Below are 16,428 nucleotides of genomic sequence, written 5' to 3' on the forward strand. Positions count from 1 at the left end.
TTTTTTTGATGATGATGATCATGCTCAAAATGGTTGAAGATAATGATTATTATGGCTGCATTGAAGATGACTGTTGATTTTCAGGATCATTGAACATCAATTTTGAAGGATGACCTGAATGCTTGTGGCTTTGGAAAGTTTTAAAAGTCTGTTAGATGGCAGGAGTTGCATTGTACCTTATTTGAACTGATGAGAGCATATCATTACGTACTGAAAAGCTGGAGCCATGAACCCCATCCTTGGCGCAATGGGCATCGCCACAGCTCTGCCAGGTTCTCCAGCACCACCCTGACCCAGCCTCACCCGCTGCTTACTGGAAACCGAAGCGATGGTGGTCCAGATCCACCCACGTCAGTCCACAGAGGACAGACTCGCAGGCTCCTCCAGTGACAGCCAGTCACCAGCAGGTGGTGACATGCCCAAGTGGAACCCAGTAATTACAATAAAGGTATGGAAGAACATCATCACTGATCATGATGTCTGGAAGCATGTCAAGACGTTTGTCACTGGCTTGATCACAGACAGGACAGATTATCTTTTGCATCTTTTTGTTTTGCTGTGAGTGTGTACACCACGGCTGATACCGTTTTAAAAGGAACATGTAATGCTTTAATCACTGCGAGCCTTGATTTATAAGGTTCTCTTGTCCAAGCGTGCGGTTTAGTCATTGGACCGTAGGAGTAGTGCAGGCAGTGTTTTGTGTTTGTTTGTGTTCAGTAGTCTGCGGTCAGTTCGGACTGTTTTAGGAGCCGAGGCTATTACGAAATCCGTGGGCAGCTGCATCTGTCCCACTCACGAGCAAACGATTCTTCGTCTTTTGTTTGATGAACTCTTGTGTAAAGTTACAGCGGATCTTCAAGCATATTATTTATAACTTAATTTTGTCTGTGCTACTGAAAGTAATCATTTCATGTGGTTGCAAAAGAGAAACCCCATATGCTAAAAATTCAGTTTTTATTTACTTAACATCCATAGTGTTCCAAACCCATAAGCTATTTTTTGGTCCAAGGAATCTACTTTATGCAGCTCTTTTGCATATGAAAAAAAAAAAAAAAAAGACAAATAAACCACATGCAACTACATTTATGATACTTTCATGGTGCTTTTATTGTATTTTTTCCACTTGGAACTTCGTAGACATTGTCATTATGAACTATATGAAATTTCTCCTTTTGTTTCCCACTTAAAAAAAGTATAAGACTGAGTAAATAATGACAGAATATTAATTACCATAGGTTTTTAGAGGACATATTTCTACTAAATGTGGAATAAGTACATTAAGTACAAAGTACTTTACTCGTTAATAGCTTTACACCTAAAAAAATACATAAGGGTGGTTTCTTTATAAGATTGCCATCATTTTCTTTTCGTTGCTTTTGGTACCATGTTTCCTTTTGACATGAAACATATACTAACAGCTGTATGCTGTAAAGAGACATTTTTCCCTAGTAGTGAAACACAAACTAGGATTTGTCTTCATACAGAAACTGCCATAACAAACCAATTTCATCCTTATGAAAATCATGGTCTGGTGGTACCAAAAATCTAGCAAGAAAAACAGTAATTTCAGTCCCTCCTAATTTAATCAAGTTTTTTCTCTCTCTGCCATGCACCTGTTTAAGGGAACCTTTCTCCAGATTTTGTTATTTTTCATTTTCTTGTGCCCTCAGGTTTCCAATCAAACCTTCATTACTAAGCAAACAAGTAAGTTCCGGGTCTTTGTGGAGACACAAATATAGACATGAGTTATGAGATTTAAAGATGGAAAAGGCTCTTGTCGATAATACGCAACATCTGCACTGGACACTGCAGCCGTGTTGAGGAGCGCAAGAGAGTTCAGTATAATCCCACTGCTCATGTGTCTGCTGACCTTGTCCCCTAAAGAAAAAAAGACAGGAGAGGACCATAAAAAGGAAAAAATAAAGACAGTGAGAGAAGCTGAGAAATAAAATATGAAAAAGATTTTTATATGTTTTTCTAATGAAAACGTGAATGGTATACTTGCTCAGGCAAAACTCACTGGCACTATAATAGACTGTTGTAGGTGGCTGCCATGCAGGGTGTTGCTATGCAGTCACTGTGTTTTGGGTAGGACTACAGCAAATAATCGATTAAATTGATTAACGAATTTCATTCAGTTGATTAATCGGGTATGTGTACCAGACACAGAGAAACTTTAGCAGCATCAATTTACAAAATGCATTTCTATAGAAAATACACATTTGAAAAATGGCAGATGGTCACAGAGTGAGTTTCTGTGGGAAAAGTGCTCAATCCAAGTGAAGCATTTAATAAGGCTCTCTCTTTTGCTTCAATGAGGCTTATAAGCACTTTCATGTCGGTTCCTGTCAGATAGGCCTACGTATGCTGTTTAATGTGCTTGAGATGCCATTTCCCCGGTGTATAGCTTATATTTGATGGTTATTTTCTTATCTGTAAAATGCTATAATTCATGAAAATATTTTTATTCTCATAAAGCAAGCGAGTCTCTATTAAATTTCACGCTTAAAGTAGGCATGAAATGAAAATTCACCCTACCTATTTTCTCAATGCATATAGATCTTATTGTGAACAGTTCATCCGCGCATTCTTTTACTATTTTATATTTGTAATTTTGAATCAAAATGTCATAACTGGACCATCTCATGAAAATGGCAGACTTCTCTATGGCGACATATGCAGGATTTCTCCAAACATTTGATCTGCTTAATACGGAGCCCCCCTAGTCCCACTTTGTCAAAAAAAATTTATTATAACTATCTCGTGGCCTCAAGATAGTATCTCGTGGCCTCAAGATACTATCTCGTGGCCTCAAGATACTATCTTGAGGCCACGAGTTACTATCTTGAGGCCACGAGTTACTATCTTGAGGCCACGAGATAGTATCTTGAGGCCACGAGTTACTTATCTTGAGGCCACGAGATAGTTATAATAAATTTTTTTGACAAAGTGGGACTAGGGGGGCTCCGTAGCTTAAAGTGTAACTTTGCAGATTTTATAACCCACTTTGTATTGTTACAATGTTGATAGTATATGTAAATTAACAATGTTTACTCATTCTCCGTGTTACCTGGACTGAGAAATTCACGTTTATTTGTCAGCAAAAACTTTCAGCTCCGGGTATTTCGTGAAAACTACAGATTATACTTTCACGTTTTTGTATCCCCGCCCACGGACAGTCAGATCGAGAGGTTTATTAACAGAACAGTTATTGTAATGGTAGGTTTATCACTGGAAATATGTCTACTATTTAAACAGTATAATGGTAAAATGGACCATGACTAAGGCAACATCTTTCTTGCCTGTATGTGACGATGTTTTACTTCAGGTGGTTTGTTGGAACTGACAGAATGGCAGTTTCTTTCAGTTTTTCCCCTCCGTTTGGCCTTAAACGCTGTGTTCGTGGTTATCCAGTTTGAAATGTTGATTACAAACACTGAGGTTTTGCAACGAGCTCCCACTAAACATTTATTCTTACACCCCGGAACAATACAAGTTAACACCATTATGACTAAAAGTTTGCTAAGAAGTATTTTCTACTAAAGAAAGGTTGTATTTGACTCTGTTAAGTGGATCCATATCAATATATCCATATTAGTGCATTATGGGTGTTGAAGTTTTTATTGCTATTTGGCGACAGCAGCCTTTGGCTGTTTTCTCTAGTCAGGTAGCACTGATTAAAAAAAAATGTTCACCTTTCTACTGTATAGGCAGCCAAGTTTTATTGAAAGCCCAGTAGTAAAGTACCCCATTAAACCCTGCCCCTGCAAGCTCACGTTTATCTGATGAATGGAACACACAGATCTCAAAATCCAATCAACGAACACTGCACAATACAGAAGAAAATATCTGTCGCTTCTTCAGTTTTATCACGACATTAAAACAAAAACATATGCATGCATGCACATCAAATAGACATTGGAGAGCAACAGAGAAAGGAAAGGCATCGCAAAAATGTTGACTAAATATTTGAAACAATGTATAATAATATGCCTTCCTGTTGCTCAAACAGTAGAGTATGGCCAAGGTCATGGGTTGGATTCCCAGGGAAAGCATGCACTGATTAAAATATGTACCTTTAGTGCAATGCAAGTCGCTTTGGATAAAAGCATCTGCCGAATGCATAAATGAAACTACTACACATGTTTGGATTCATAGCATTAGAGCCTTACCTAGGAACATTGGGCAGGATGTGGAGTTACTTTTTAAATTTACACGAAATACAATTTGTGTTTTTGTTTTAATCTGATTAATCAAAGAAATAATCAATAGTTTAATCCATTATGTAAATAACTGTTAGTTGCAGCCCTACAGTATTGGGAGGTTTATAAGTGGTTTCCTCCGCAAGTCTTTATGATACAGTATTATATGATGTAAGTCTTTAGGATTTAGTTCTTTTTAAGGTCCACCAGGTTGAACTAAACATTGTCAGACCCCTTTGAAAAATAATAGAGCGTCTTTTCTCAACAAGGCGCATGATATGAGGTATCACAGATGTCAACGTTTAATCCCTAACCCAAAGTATGAGCACTAGAAATAGTGATCCCCACCTTAGCTAGCCCCACTAATGAGTTAATAGGGCAGAAAAGGACAAACAAATATAGGAAGAAGAGTGCATCAGAGAGTTCTGATCGTCATTAACTGTTCAAGTGCGGATGAAATGATTTATGGTGCTAAAGTGGCCTGAGTAGAAATGTCACAGTGCATTTCCAGACGCATCTGTCTTGTGGTTTGGCAACTTGTTGTTCTGTAGACTCACATGTTTGACGTGCATTAGAATCGATACACACATACGTGCGCCAGCACAGCACACACATGCATACGCGCACCCCTTTCCCATCCTCTCTCTGAAGCCCCCGTGTTGTTCGGCAGTATTACTGCATCTTCACACATCTGCTTTCCATTGCCAGCATCTCTGAAGACTTGAAAACATTAAATGCTGGCACAAGCTCGGTCTCACTCCAGCACTTAATACTACACTTAGGTGACTTGAAAGGCAGGAGGCGAGAATTGTAGAAAATGAAGTGTCACCGAAATAAAAAATCACCTGAGATTACCACCAATTACATTTAATAATGGCCGACCCATCTGCTGATCAGATGCAGGGAGTCTCCGTGGTCCAGCGGTGGGGTTATGGGGTAGTTGGAGGTTGCACTGTGTCTTCTCCTACTGTATGGTACCGTAAAGCAGTGATACGTAACTGATTTTACTTCACGATTCAAAACTAGTAATAATGAAATTGTTTATCGAATAAAATGTTAACAAAAATTCAAACACTGATAGTGTCTACATGGCCAATACCCTGATAACTATGACAGACAAGAAAAACATGTTTACATGATATTTTAAATGATCAGGTTCCAGTTGTCCACATTTCAAAAGTAAAAAAAAGTATTTAAATACACTATATTCAAAAGTTTGGGGTCAGTACGAGTGTTTAATGTTTTTGAAAGAAGTCTCTTATGCTCACCAATTCTACATTCATTTGATCAGAAATACAGTAAAATATTAATATTGAAATATTATTCCAAAAAATATTATTACACTTTAAAATAACGTTTTTCTATTTTAATATATTTTAAAATGTAATATATACCTGTGATGGCAAAGCTGAATTTTCTGAATCATTACTCCAGTCTTCAGTGTCACATGATCCTCCAGAAATCATTCTAATATTCTGATTTGCTGCTCAAGAAACATTTCTTATTATTATCAATGTTGCAAACAGTTGTGATGCATAATATTTTTAGTAATAATGTTTTTAATACTAAATATTTTGGAAACCATGATTTTTTTTTTGAAAAGTTCAAAAGAACAGAATTTATTTGAAAGGAAAAAAAAGTCTTACTGACATCAAACTTTTGAATGTTAGTGTACAAAGTAAAATGGCAGTAATGGGCAAAAAAAAATTAGGCAATATTTCGTTCCCTATCATTTATGACCTTAACTTGATAGAAAAAACTAAGTAAGGGATTTGCATGACCTTACACTTGAAATGTATTACTATTAATATGAAATGTATTCATATTTCCATGATCTGCATAGACCTAAAATATGCTAAATAATTAACAGGACAAATTGACAGTTTAAAAATGTATGATTTACCAGTCCAATACTGTGTTATTAATTTTCAAATGATAGATGAAGCTGCGCCAAATAATGTAGAACTTGATTGGAAGCAGAGGTTTGACGTCAACAACAAAAGATATGGGAAGTGTTTTCTCTGTCTTTTTAAAAGTTGATGAGTCTGGATAAGATGGATATATAGTTTGCCATATAAAACAGTTTTGTTACTTGTTCAGAGTCCAAAAGCCTTGTTCTTTTGTACATGTGAAACAAGAACGACAATGGAAGTGTTTTTCTCTCCTCAGTTGGGTTCTGCTCTGTGATTTTGTTCTTGTGTTTTTTGTGAATGAAGCCAGCACCTCAGTCTGGTCTTCATCACAGAGCTCTGCTTTACCCTCAGGTGTTATTGGCACCGCACAGCAGTGATCTCACACCCAAGATTGTCATTCCTTAATGGCTTCTGAATGCTTGCAAACCTGCTCCCTCCTTTACCCTTTCTTACATTTGGTCAAGGATCAGAGGTCTTCTGAGAGTGCTGGAGAAACATCCTTCTCTGTGTTCTGTTCGGTCTTCCAGGTATAGATGAGAGCCAATGTGTTGGAACCCTCCTTTTCGGTTTGCTTTTTCATGACAAGTCTGGGAAAGAAGCTCTTTTGAAGGTTTAGTACTGTGTCTTAGGCACGTTAGTATTTTCATCCCAAAAAAAGCCAGTTATTTATATGTTTTGCTGTATTGTGTCAATAGGAAATATCAGTTTACATTTCCAAACATTCCTTTTGCCATTAATTGTAATAATCCAGTGATATTTTTGTAAGCACAAGGAGTCTGACAACAGCTGGTATGATCCACACGGAGATCTGATCTCACCATCTTCAAGTCCATCTGTGATTACATGAAGAAACAGAAAAAGACAGACTAAATCCAGAAGAACTGCGGCAACGTCTCCAAGATGCTTAAAGAAACTTTCATGCAAAGGACAAAAGCCTTTTTAAACACAAAGGGTGGTCACAGCAAATATTGTTTTGATTTAGTTAATAGAAGTACACTGATAAATAAAATCTATTTATGACATTATTTTTTTAAAGCATCCTCCCTTTACAGCATTTTCACACAAGTGCCTAAAACCTAAAACTGTAACTTTGTAAGAAAGTTTCTTCAAGTATCTTGGAAACGTTCACTGTAAAAAATGATCGTGATTTTAACAGTAAAATACTGTAAAAATGCTACAGTGCAAAACTGTTAATTGGTTAACAGAAAGTTTCCTTACTATATACGGTAAATAACTGTGATAGATCTAACGGTACATTTAATGTAATTTTACTGTAAAATACCGTTAAATTTACAGTTTTTGAAAGTGAAAAAGAACAACTCATTGTATAATTTACAGTGAAAAAACGTAAATTGACATTCCCACATTTCCCTGCGTGACATTTCACATTTGATGTATTTTTGTTGAAATAACTATGTTTCTTCTTAGTTTTCTTAGTTCTTTTCTAATCAGTTATGTACATTAGAGTTTTATGTTACATTTAATGTTGTTAAATTAATGTTTATTGCATTTTTAAAATTTCATGTGTGTTTATTACCATGATGGTGTTTAATGTTTGTGCGAATGACACTGTGCAGCTTCTATATAATAGTATTAACTTTCTTATGGAAGAGCTGCTTGCGATGAGCTTTGATTTATCATGTGACTATCATCACTGCTGTGATGATTGATGGTTGTCAGTATCATCACCATTACAATGGTTCAAACCAGATATTAATACATAAATAGGTTGGTAAATTAACATTATATCAGATAATGAAATACGTTTTATTACTGTAAGTTAAGTCTGTAAAACCAATAACGTCTCTTCCATATTTTTGACGGTAAAGTTCTGGCAACCACAGATGCCGGTATTTTACCGTAAAAATGGCATTTTATTTTTTACAGTGTTGCCACAATTATTCTGGATTTAGTCTGTCTTCATTTTTTCGGTTTCTTTCTGTTTTCTTCATTTTACAGTATCAGAAAATAGTTTGGTGTGATACGATTCCAAACTTAGGGGGACCAGAGGGGGGCCAAGCTTGTTGACATGGGGGCAACCCCCTAGAACCACCCCTGAGTCATGGCCTTGTGTGCTCCGTGGACTGTGGTGCTCATGTGATAGATCCAGGTTTGAATCTGGCCTCCCCAATAATTTCCTTTCCCCAGTTTCCATCAATGAAAAGTACAATAAAACAATAAAATAATACTTTACAATACAAGAAAACATAAATGTAGTTATGTATCTGATGATACATGATGTTTTTAGTGCAAGTAGGCTGTAGATTTCACTGCTCTCTGAGAATGAAAATTTCTCTCTTTTTCTCTTTGTCCCAGCTTTCACAACTGGAGCTTTCACAGACTTCCACCTTCTGACCAAAACCCAGAGCAATACTCAACAGTGAATTAGCATTGCAAATTCAATATAAATCCAATCTAACGTTCTGGCCAACTTTCCAAATGTGGAGAAGCTTCTCTTATGCAGCCTTGCCATGACTAATTCTGTTAATGTAACAAAGCATCAAATCTTTAAACCTCTCCCATATTTCTGTCCATATAGAGCAAGGCTTTTAGTGTGAACTTGGATCTGAATTGATGTAACTTGGCAGCACATTTTTGAAGTTGGACAATAGCACATTAAAAGAAGCAATGGAGTGTGAAGTATTCTGATGCTGAGCCATTTGCCTCATCTTCTGCAGGTTGGATGTGCAATTTCTGTGTTGCACAAGAGTTTGGATTAGGGAGAATCATCTAAACTCCAGTCATCACCTTCAGCAAAGGCTATCTGTGACTGTTGTTATGCATTTAATCAACAGTGCCTCAAAAGTTCACCTGCTATTTAAAAAAAAAACATACATATTTGTGTCTTCAGTTCTTCATGGGTGCTTAAATAGCTATTTCTCAGCTAAAGGGCTAACAGCAAAATTATTTTCACAAGCTGCCTCTTGTGGCTAGAATTGCATCCCAGATATGATATTGAGCAATTTTGAAAATCTGTAAAACAGATTTGGGTTGAAAATTCCTGTGGCTTCTGGCTATATTCTCTCTGCACCTCACATCAGCAGTATAGTTTACCTCTTGAGTTTGTGGCATTTGAAGGCATCTTGTGAAACCGATTATCAGTGTCGCATACAGGAATCAAGTCTAAAATAATATCATTTCTATTTAAAATGAGGGCACAGCATAATAGCATACTAAGGGATGCAAGAATAGGAGGACGTAATTAAAAGAACGTTAGTTTTTGTGTGAAACAAACTATCCCAAAGTCATTGACAAACCTCTCAATCCTCTCCAGATGAAGCAAGAAAGCCCATGGCTTTAGCTCAGCGAGCAGTGATGTTATACACAAACACAGTTTGACATTCCAACTGTGGGATTTTTAAGCCAAGAAAAAATGATCCAAAATTTCATAAACAACCATTATTCTTTGAATGGATGTGAAAAGTGTGTTTCTTCTGTTTATTGAGTTCAGGGAACCAGCATGTGCTTTACAGGACCTGCGTGTCTTGTGACCTTCTATACGTTTCCAAAACCTTCGTTTCCCTTTCTCTCATTTCTTCTCGCCTCTCAACACTAATTTCTTTGTTTCCCTCACATTTTTTTTTCTCCGCTTTAAAGCAATTACTTGTCACCTTCTCATTCTGTGTTCTTGGAAACAATATCTTAACAAACCTCTTTTGTCTTTGGTTTGGCTTTATACACATGTTTAGATACTGGTTTTGATCAGACTTCTATGGGTGATGCATTATTAATATCATCATTGTGAGCAAATGATATTGCTGAAATTGAGTTCATAAAAAACTTGAAAGATGCAGGCATCCACACTGGAGTCAAAAAGAGTGTTGGCTTTCCTTCAATAAATATTTCCAAACACTATGAAATCATATTTTATTTAGATTACATTTGCTAAACACTCAGTTTCTCCTTGTGCAATGACACACTGTATCTCACTTACCAGATAAATAAAGAGACATATGTTGATTTGAGTTGAGAATATTGGCCAGTCAGAATCAAGTATTACAGAAAGCCATGCAATGGATTTAAAAGTTTGAAAATGATTTAAAGATCTGTAATTGTTACCTATTGTATTTCCCACCTGTTTCAGTGAATGGAGGATGTATCTCATTCTGTTCAGAGAAGGAGTGCGTTCCTGAATTGACAGCAGAAGAAGGAACCTCACTGCGCTGTGGGCAGAACCTGCCAGTTCAGTCTGGAGCCCAGTACCACCACAGAAACCACTGTGAGCAGCCCGGACAGAACCTTCACCTGCAGGAGAGCCCTCACCGAGACGCCAGGTGAGCCCTCCCAGCACATTTGAGCACTTTGATAGGTCAGCAAGAACAGTCGATACATGAGAACTTACTTTTATGACAAAACTATAACTAAATGCGCTATTTAAAATATTTTGAAGCATAATGTTATTTACATTCAGTTTTGACCGATCCTCTACAGATCTGATCTCCATTATACTGACTGTTTATTTTCTAAAACACTGAAAGATCCTTGTAATTTATTTTGCATAACCTAATTAATATTCATGAGTGATTGTGAATACACCGGCTCCCACCTACACTACCATTTAAATGTTTGGGGTCAATTTTTTTTAAAAGAAAGGATTGCTGTTAAATTGATCAAAAGTGACAGTAAAGACATTTATAATGTTACAAAAGATTTCTATTTCAAATAAATGCTGTTCTTTTGAGCTTTCCATTCTTCAAAAAATCCAGAGAAAAATGTATAACGGTTTCCACAAAAATATTAAGCAGCACAAAAGTTTTAGAACATTTATAAGCTTTTCTTGAGCACCAAACTCAGAATATTAGAATGATTTCTGAAGCATCATGTGACTGAAGACTGAAGTAATGGGTGCTAAAATTCAGCTTTGCATCACAGAAATAAGTTACATTTTAAAATATACTAAAATAGTTTTAGAAGCATTAAAAAATCTTACCACCCCTGAGCTTTTGGACAGTAGTGTATTAGAACTCTTTTTTTTTATAAAAACAAAACAAAAACAAAGTGAAGCCAATGCGTTTATTTAGTTTACAAAAAAACCCAACAACAAGTATTTGCTTTTGATTTTTATCCATGATTATCAGTAAATGAAGTGATTGTAAGACAGAAAAGGACACCCATTAAACACATGTTCAAAATATAAAGTTGTCCACTAGGATCTAGTAAATCTAAAGTATGTAAAGCGTTTAAGATAGTCTCTGCAATTTTATAGTGATGCTAATTACATTAAGACTGTAAACATATCTGCAAGTCGAATAATGTAGGTTGTTTTATTAAATCTTAATGCAGTGTGGAACAAGTCAAACAAGCCCGTCAAACACTGCAGTACTGATGGTGCTTCTTGGCTGCGTTTGTTTTTTCAACGGCTAGGAAAAGAGACTGTCCTCGGTTTTCTGTTGACTTCTGTGTAGCCGCAGTACAGTTGAAACCCATAGTTTCAGCGAGGGATGCTTTCCAAAGTGCTTTCACTCAAACACACCATCCAACTCTCCCAATATTGTCGCTGAATGTCACTGCTCCTGCCAAACAGGAAGTGGCGAGCCTGAATGGAGCGACTCATGACAAACTTGAGGCTTCATTTAAGCCAGTGCGCTAGCATTAGCGGTTTCCCGCACCAAGTGAAAAGGGGACTTAGACCAAATCCTTCATAGGCTGCTGGGACAGAGGGCCCTTCTCACATCATTCCAGAGCTTTGCACACAAATCCATAATGAGCAAACTGACAGGAATTATTATGTGGAAGATCACAGCGACGCACAGGGAAATTTGACCCCCATTCAAGGGGGGCAAAGATTCCCACTATAATGGGGAGTATTGTAAACACAGAGCATTTAGAGGCCCACTATTATACCTCCAAAACCAGGTGACTTCTATTTAGCCCACATGTAGGCTTCGGTTAACCCCTATTGTGTCATCAAAGCCTGTCATACGCAGAGCATGACAGCCTGCCTGTATTCATCTCTCTCTTTTCTTATTTTTAAATACCCATTCATAGCCATAGTTCAGGCCAAATTTCCTGCTTCATTTATTCATGGAATTGCTCAGGAGCATTTGTGGTGGATCTAACCAGTGTTTAAAGTACACCGCAGTGGAAACCCATCCAGTGACTGTTTCCTGTAAGAGAGGGGAACATAAAAAGTAGCTTCTGATCAGCACAAACCAAACATTATAACCTAATAAGACCATGTAAGGGTTTGCAAAATGAATCTCCAATCGCACCGCTTTTGGTCAAGCATTGTCAGTGTTAACAGAGATGTTTGAGAGTGCAGGGTTGCCAGGACCGGAGCACAGAGCTTGTCTGTGTCCGTGGTGTCTGACAGTGAAGAGTTGGCAGTACTTTGAGAAACCCTGGCCTTTATCTTTCAACAGGCCCGGGCTGTTAATAGTGTGCATATTCTTCCTGCTCCGTTCTGCCTAAACGCTCCTCATATTCCTCTGGGTGTGTTTCATTCTCCCGCAGGTCTGCTGGCTTTCAGACGGAGCTTAGCTCGTTGTCTCTGTCCGGTGGCGTCAATGGGTGTCATGCTTTGCCATCGTACCCCATCAAACAGGAGGGCTACAAGCTGGGATCGGCCCTCAGCGACTTTTCAGGAGGGATGGGAGCAGGTCGCAGGGAATTGGACCGTTCGAACAGCGGTGGTGGCGGCGATGACAGTAACTTAGCAACTGTTCTGTCGTTGTCGGCAATGGCGGTGACTGTGTATCCATTTAATAATGAAGATGGCTCCTCCCCACTAGCTTTGTCCCCGAGCTCGCGTCACTCAGCAAGGCCGAATGCGAGCGGACTGAAGAGACGCTGCCTCTTGGTGGCCTCCCAGTCAGCCTCAGAGGGAATCGATATTGCCACCAACATCTGCTCCTCCCAGATGTCCTGCGTTAACGGCCTGCGCACCAATTCGTCGTCGCCTGCCGCCACCGCATTCTCCCACAAGCCTCTCCCCGCACCCAGCCCTCAGCTGCCGTCACCTTCCACCTCGTCCTGCCTCCTACCCCTGTCCTCCTCGTCATCATCCTCCTCAGTGTCATCAGTGGAGCATTGTGAGGACGTAGCCTCCATGCAGCCGGGGCCCGGCGTGGTTAACGGCAACGGGCTTGGACTTCTCATACAGCCCGGTGCTCTGCTGGACAGCTGTACGCTGAAACAGGAACCGGTGGATGATTTCTCTCCAAGTGAGGAGGAGCTCTTTCAGCATCATTATCACCATCTGACGAGCCGTGGAAGCCACTGCGTTGGGCATTCCCACCATCACCACCACCACCACCAAACAGGCCCCCCACGGCCGCCCATGCCCCCTCCCTACCACCTGCACCAGTACATGGGCTCCGGCCCAGGAGCTCTACTGCATCTTCAGAGCCAGCAGCAGTCTCCACCCTCAGGCCTGCTGGCACAACCCAAACCCACAGGCCTGGTCGAACAGCAGGTGAGCGACAGGGAGGACGTATTTAGCGATAAGCAGGTATGCCGCTGGATTGACTGCAGCGCGGCGTACGAGCAGCAGGAGGAACTGGTTAGGCATATCGAGAAGGTCCACATCGACCAGCGAAAGGGTGAGGACTTCACCTGCTTTTGGGCCGGATGTGTCCGTCGCTACAAACCCTTCAACGCCCGCTACAAGTTGCTCATCCACATGAGGGTTCACTCTGGAGAGAAACCTAACAAATGCATGGTAAGTGTTCACAGTTTTTAACTGGCTGTCAAAATGCTGTCACAATTTTCAGCAGTTTCCCATAATGAAATTCATATAGGTGATTATAACTGGCAGCTGAAATGGCCTTGAAAAGGCACAAGCAGAGCTGTTTTAGTTGGAATCCTCAATGACTTTAATTTGAGTGGAAAGTTCGTGAAACCGAATGCCGGTATAATTATTTTTAATTAAGAAGGTCAGTTTTAAAATCAGTTTTTAAGTATGTATTATCAACAGAGGACAACTTTTTCATTTCATTTAGCTTTATTAAATCAAATCTCTCTTTAAAGGCCCCCAAAAGTGTTTTTTATTTTATATCAGTTTTATTCGAGAAATAGATTTGGAAGGTTCTTTTTTTTTTTTGTAACAGCTTTCAATGGACCACCTATGCCTATTTTCCTCAGCATTTTTTTTCACAACCATATCACATGGCATGAGAAATTATGATTTCAACTGAAAGCGCAGCTAACTTTTCCAATGACGGGTTTGGGTATTTAATTGGACCTGTAGTCTAGCTGTATAAATAGTGTTGTGGTGAAACCCGAAACATCCAGGTAAAACTCTCTGATTCCACAAGTCAACACACTAATCAATGTCAAAGTGCCTTTCTAACATTCTCAGCTCAAGTGGAAAAATGGCTCCAGCCCCACCAATGCACAAGTCCAAATACACAATTAGTCCACAATTTGTGTAGGGTGAAACTCTGTTTGTTTTCTTAAGATCTCTCTCTCTGTCTTTTCTTCTTTTTAAATGATTGAGATAAAAAAAAAACTACACATCTGTTTAACATAACCAAATAATGCATGCACTTGATCCCTTTAAATGGGAGGTTTAAACATTTAGCCATCCCACAAGTATTAAGCGAATTGGTTCTTTATCCAAACTAAACACTTGGAAAAATGTAGTAGTCTGTAAGAACGAGCCGCAGAGGAGATGACCAGCGAAATTCCCCTCTGTTGCTCAATCGGAGAATGTTGGATTTCTTGTTAGATATATACTGTTTCATATACAAGACTCTGTCCAAAATGGCTTTCATTTTACAGATACTTAAACAGACTGCTTTAAAGTCGGCCTATTCCTTTAAATGCCAGGATACCTTTTTTTTATCCAAATGATCTGTTTAGCCATGTCAATAGGAGACAGCTGTACGCTAATATGTGGAGTATGTTACAAGGGTAACATTTATATTAGCTAGCATTAAGCAGTTCCGTTGAGGTTATTAATGACAAGTTTTGTTTATTCTCCAGAGGATGTTGGTTTACTCTGAGCTCACAGCAGCTGGAATGACAGATGTAATTAGATCATGTAAATTCCTTCCAAAACGTGCAACTATATTTTATGGCATTGCTGCGCACTCTGTGGCATAAACTTAGTAGTTCTGGAAATTATTTTCGTGACTTGTTGCATTTGCTGTTGTATTGTTTTGTTTGTTCATAATAATCTCTGTTTTTCTGACTTGCTCATACTTTTACAATAGTGTTGTAGGGGTTCTGTTCTTCCTCTCAAAACTCTGCCCGGAGTATGTGGCAAGACCAGCCCCGGTGTCACAGCCTGTCAGAACAAACAAACACTCATTTTATTTAGATTAAGCAGATGCTAAGATAGGAACAAACCCATGTATTGTTTTAAAATGGCTGGACATTGTTTCTGAATGTAGTGAGGGCCTCTCACTGAGTCATCTTTGTCAAAGTTTAGTCTATTTTGCTAGAATCATATTATCGTTTGCAAATAGGAGGAAAGAAAAATTTAAGTAAAACGTGAAAGCATTTTCAAGTGTTAGTAGTGTTTTATGAGTGATTCCCAACCCGCAGTATGTGTAGCCTAGGTGGTTGTTAAGAAGATTTCAGGTACTTGGAAAGATTTTGATTTTGTTTTGTTAACAACTACTGACATATTTAAATACATTTTTTAAGACAAAAATGTGTGTCAAAATACGTTTGTGAGGATTTAACTTGTAGCAGAATTATTTTACTAGTGAGTCTGTTTTTCGCAGTTTTGATTGTTTCTTTTTTAAAATGGTATTTCATGACATTTATTCTAATGGTAAGTTATATAATGTAATTTTGCAGTTGCAGTTAAAGTACAGACTCAGAGTGGTTCTGAATGAAAACTCATTTTGATTCATTCAGTACCTTGCAAACATTGGAGAAATAAAATGAATTTATTAATTATATTTACTCATAATGTGACCCTGCTCAGATTCTGCCGCGTTCTCATTTTTTCCTCCGAAACGATGTCTTCCTGTAACCTCCGCAGGAAGCAGCTTTTGTCTGAAACATGTTGCATTTGTGGCCCTCGTGCAATATACAAAGACATGTTGGTATTCTAGCTATTTGTGCAGAGGAAACCGATGAGACATTTTGATTTAGAAGCAAATGCTTCAGAAAACCCAGCTAATCCCTTTATTATCTTTCCAACTGCAGATTCCTCCGAGAGCGCACGAGGCATGATTCCTCTGCATCCAAACACAACACTCCCTCATTCCTCTCTCTCTCTCTGTCTCTCTCTTGCTTTGTCCTCTCTACCAGCTGTGCTGCATTTGATTTGTATCATGCAGCGCCTTGGCAGGAAAAAGTCATTATCACAAACATAGGACGGGGTTCTGACTCTCTGCTTTGTCACCGGCCATACCTGG

At 38.7% G+C, this 16,428-nt stretch overlaps 1 protein-coding gene across 1 annotated transcript in view; it reads left to right on the forward strand.

The window, feature by feature from the left end:
* Window positions 1-328: 328 nt before the first annotated feature.
* The window catches only part of LOC130086107 (zinc finger protein GLIS1), a 54,350-nt gene continuing 38,250 nt past the window's right edge, over window positions 329-16,428 (forward strand). The window contains exons 1-3 of the mRNA XM_056252257.1: window positions 329-433; window positions 10,160-10,389; window positions 12,569-13,775. Coding sequence (XP_056108232.1) covers window positions 329-433; window positions 10,160-10,389; window positions 12,569-13,775 — 1,542 coding nt within the window. The remainder of the gene's footprint in view (window positions 434-10,159; window positions 10,390-12,568; window positions 13,776-16,428) is intronic.

The sequence above is a fragment of the Rhinichthys klamathensis genome, unplaced genomic scaffold (genome assembly GCF_029890125.1).
Source record: "Rhinichthys klamathensis goyatoka isolate OS25496 unplaced genomic scaffold, OSU_Roscu_1.1 h1tg000094l_1, whole genome shotgun sequence".
NCBI classification, from domain to species: domain Eukaryota; kingdom Metazoa; phylum Chordata; class Actinopteri; order Cypriniformes; family Leuciscidae; genus Rhinichthys; species Rhinichthys klamathensis.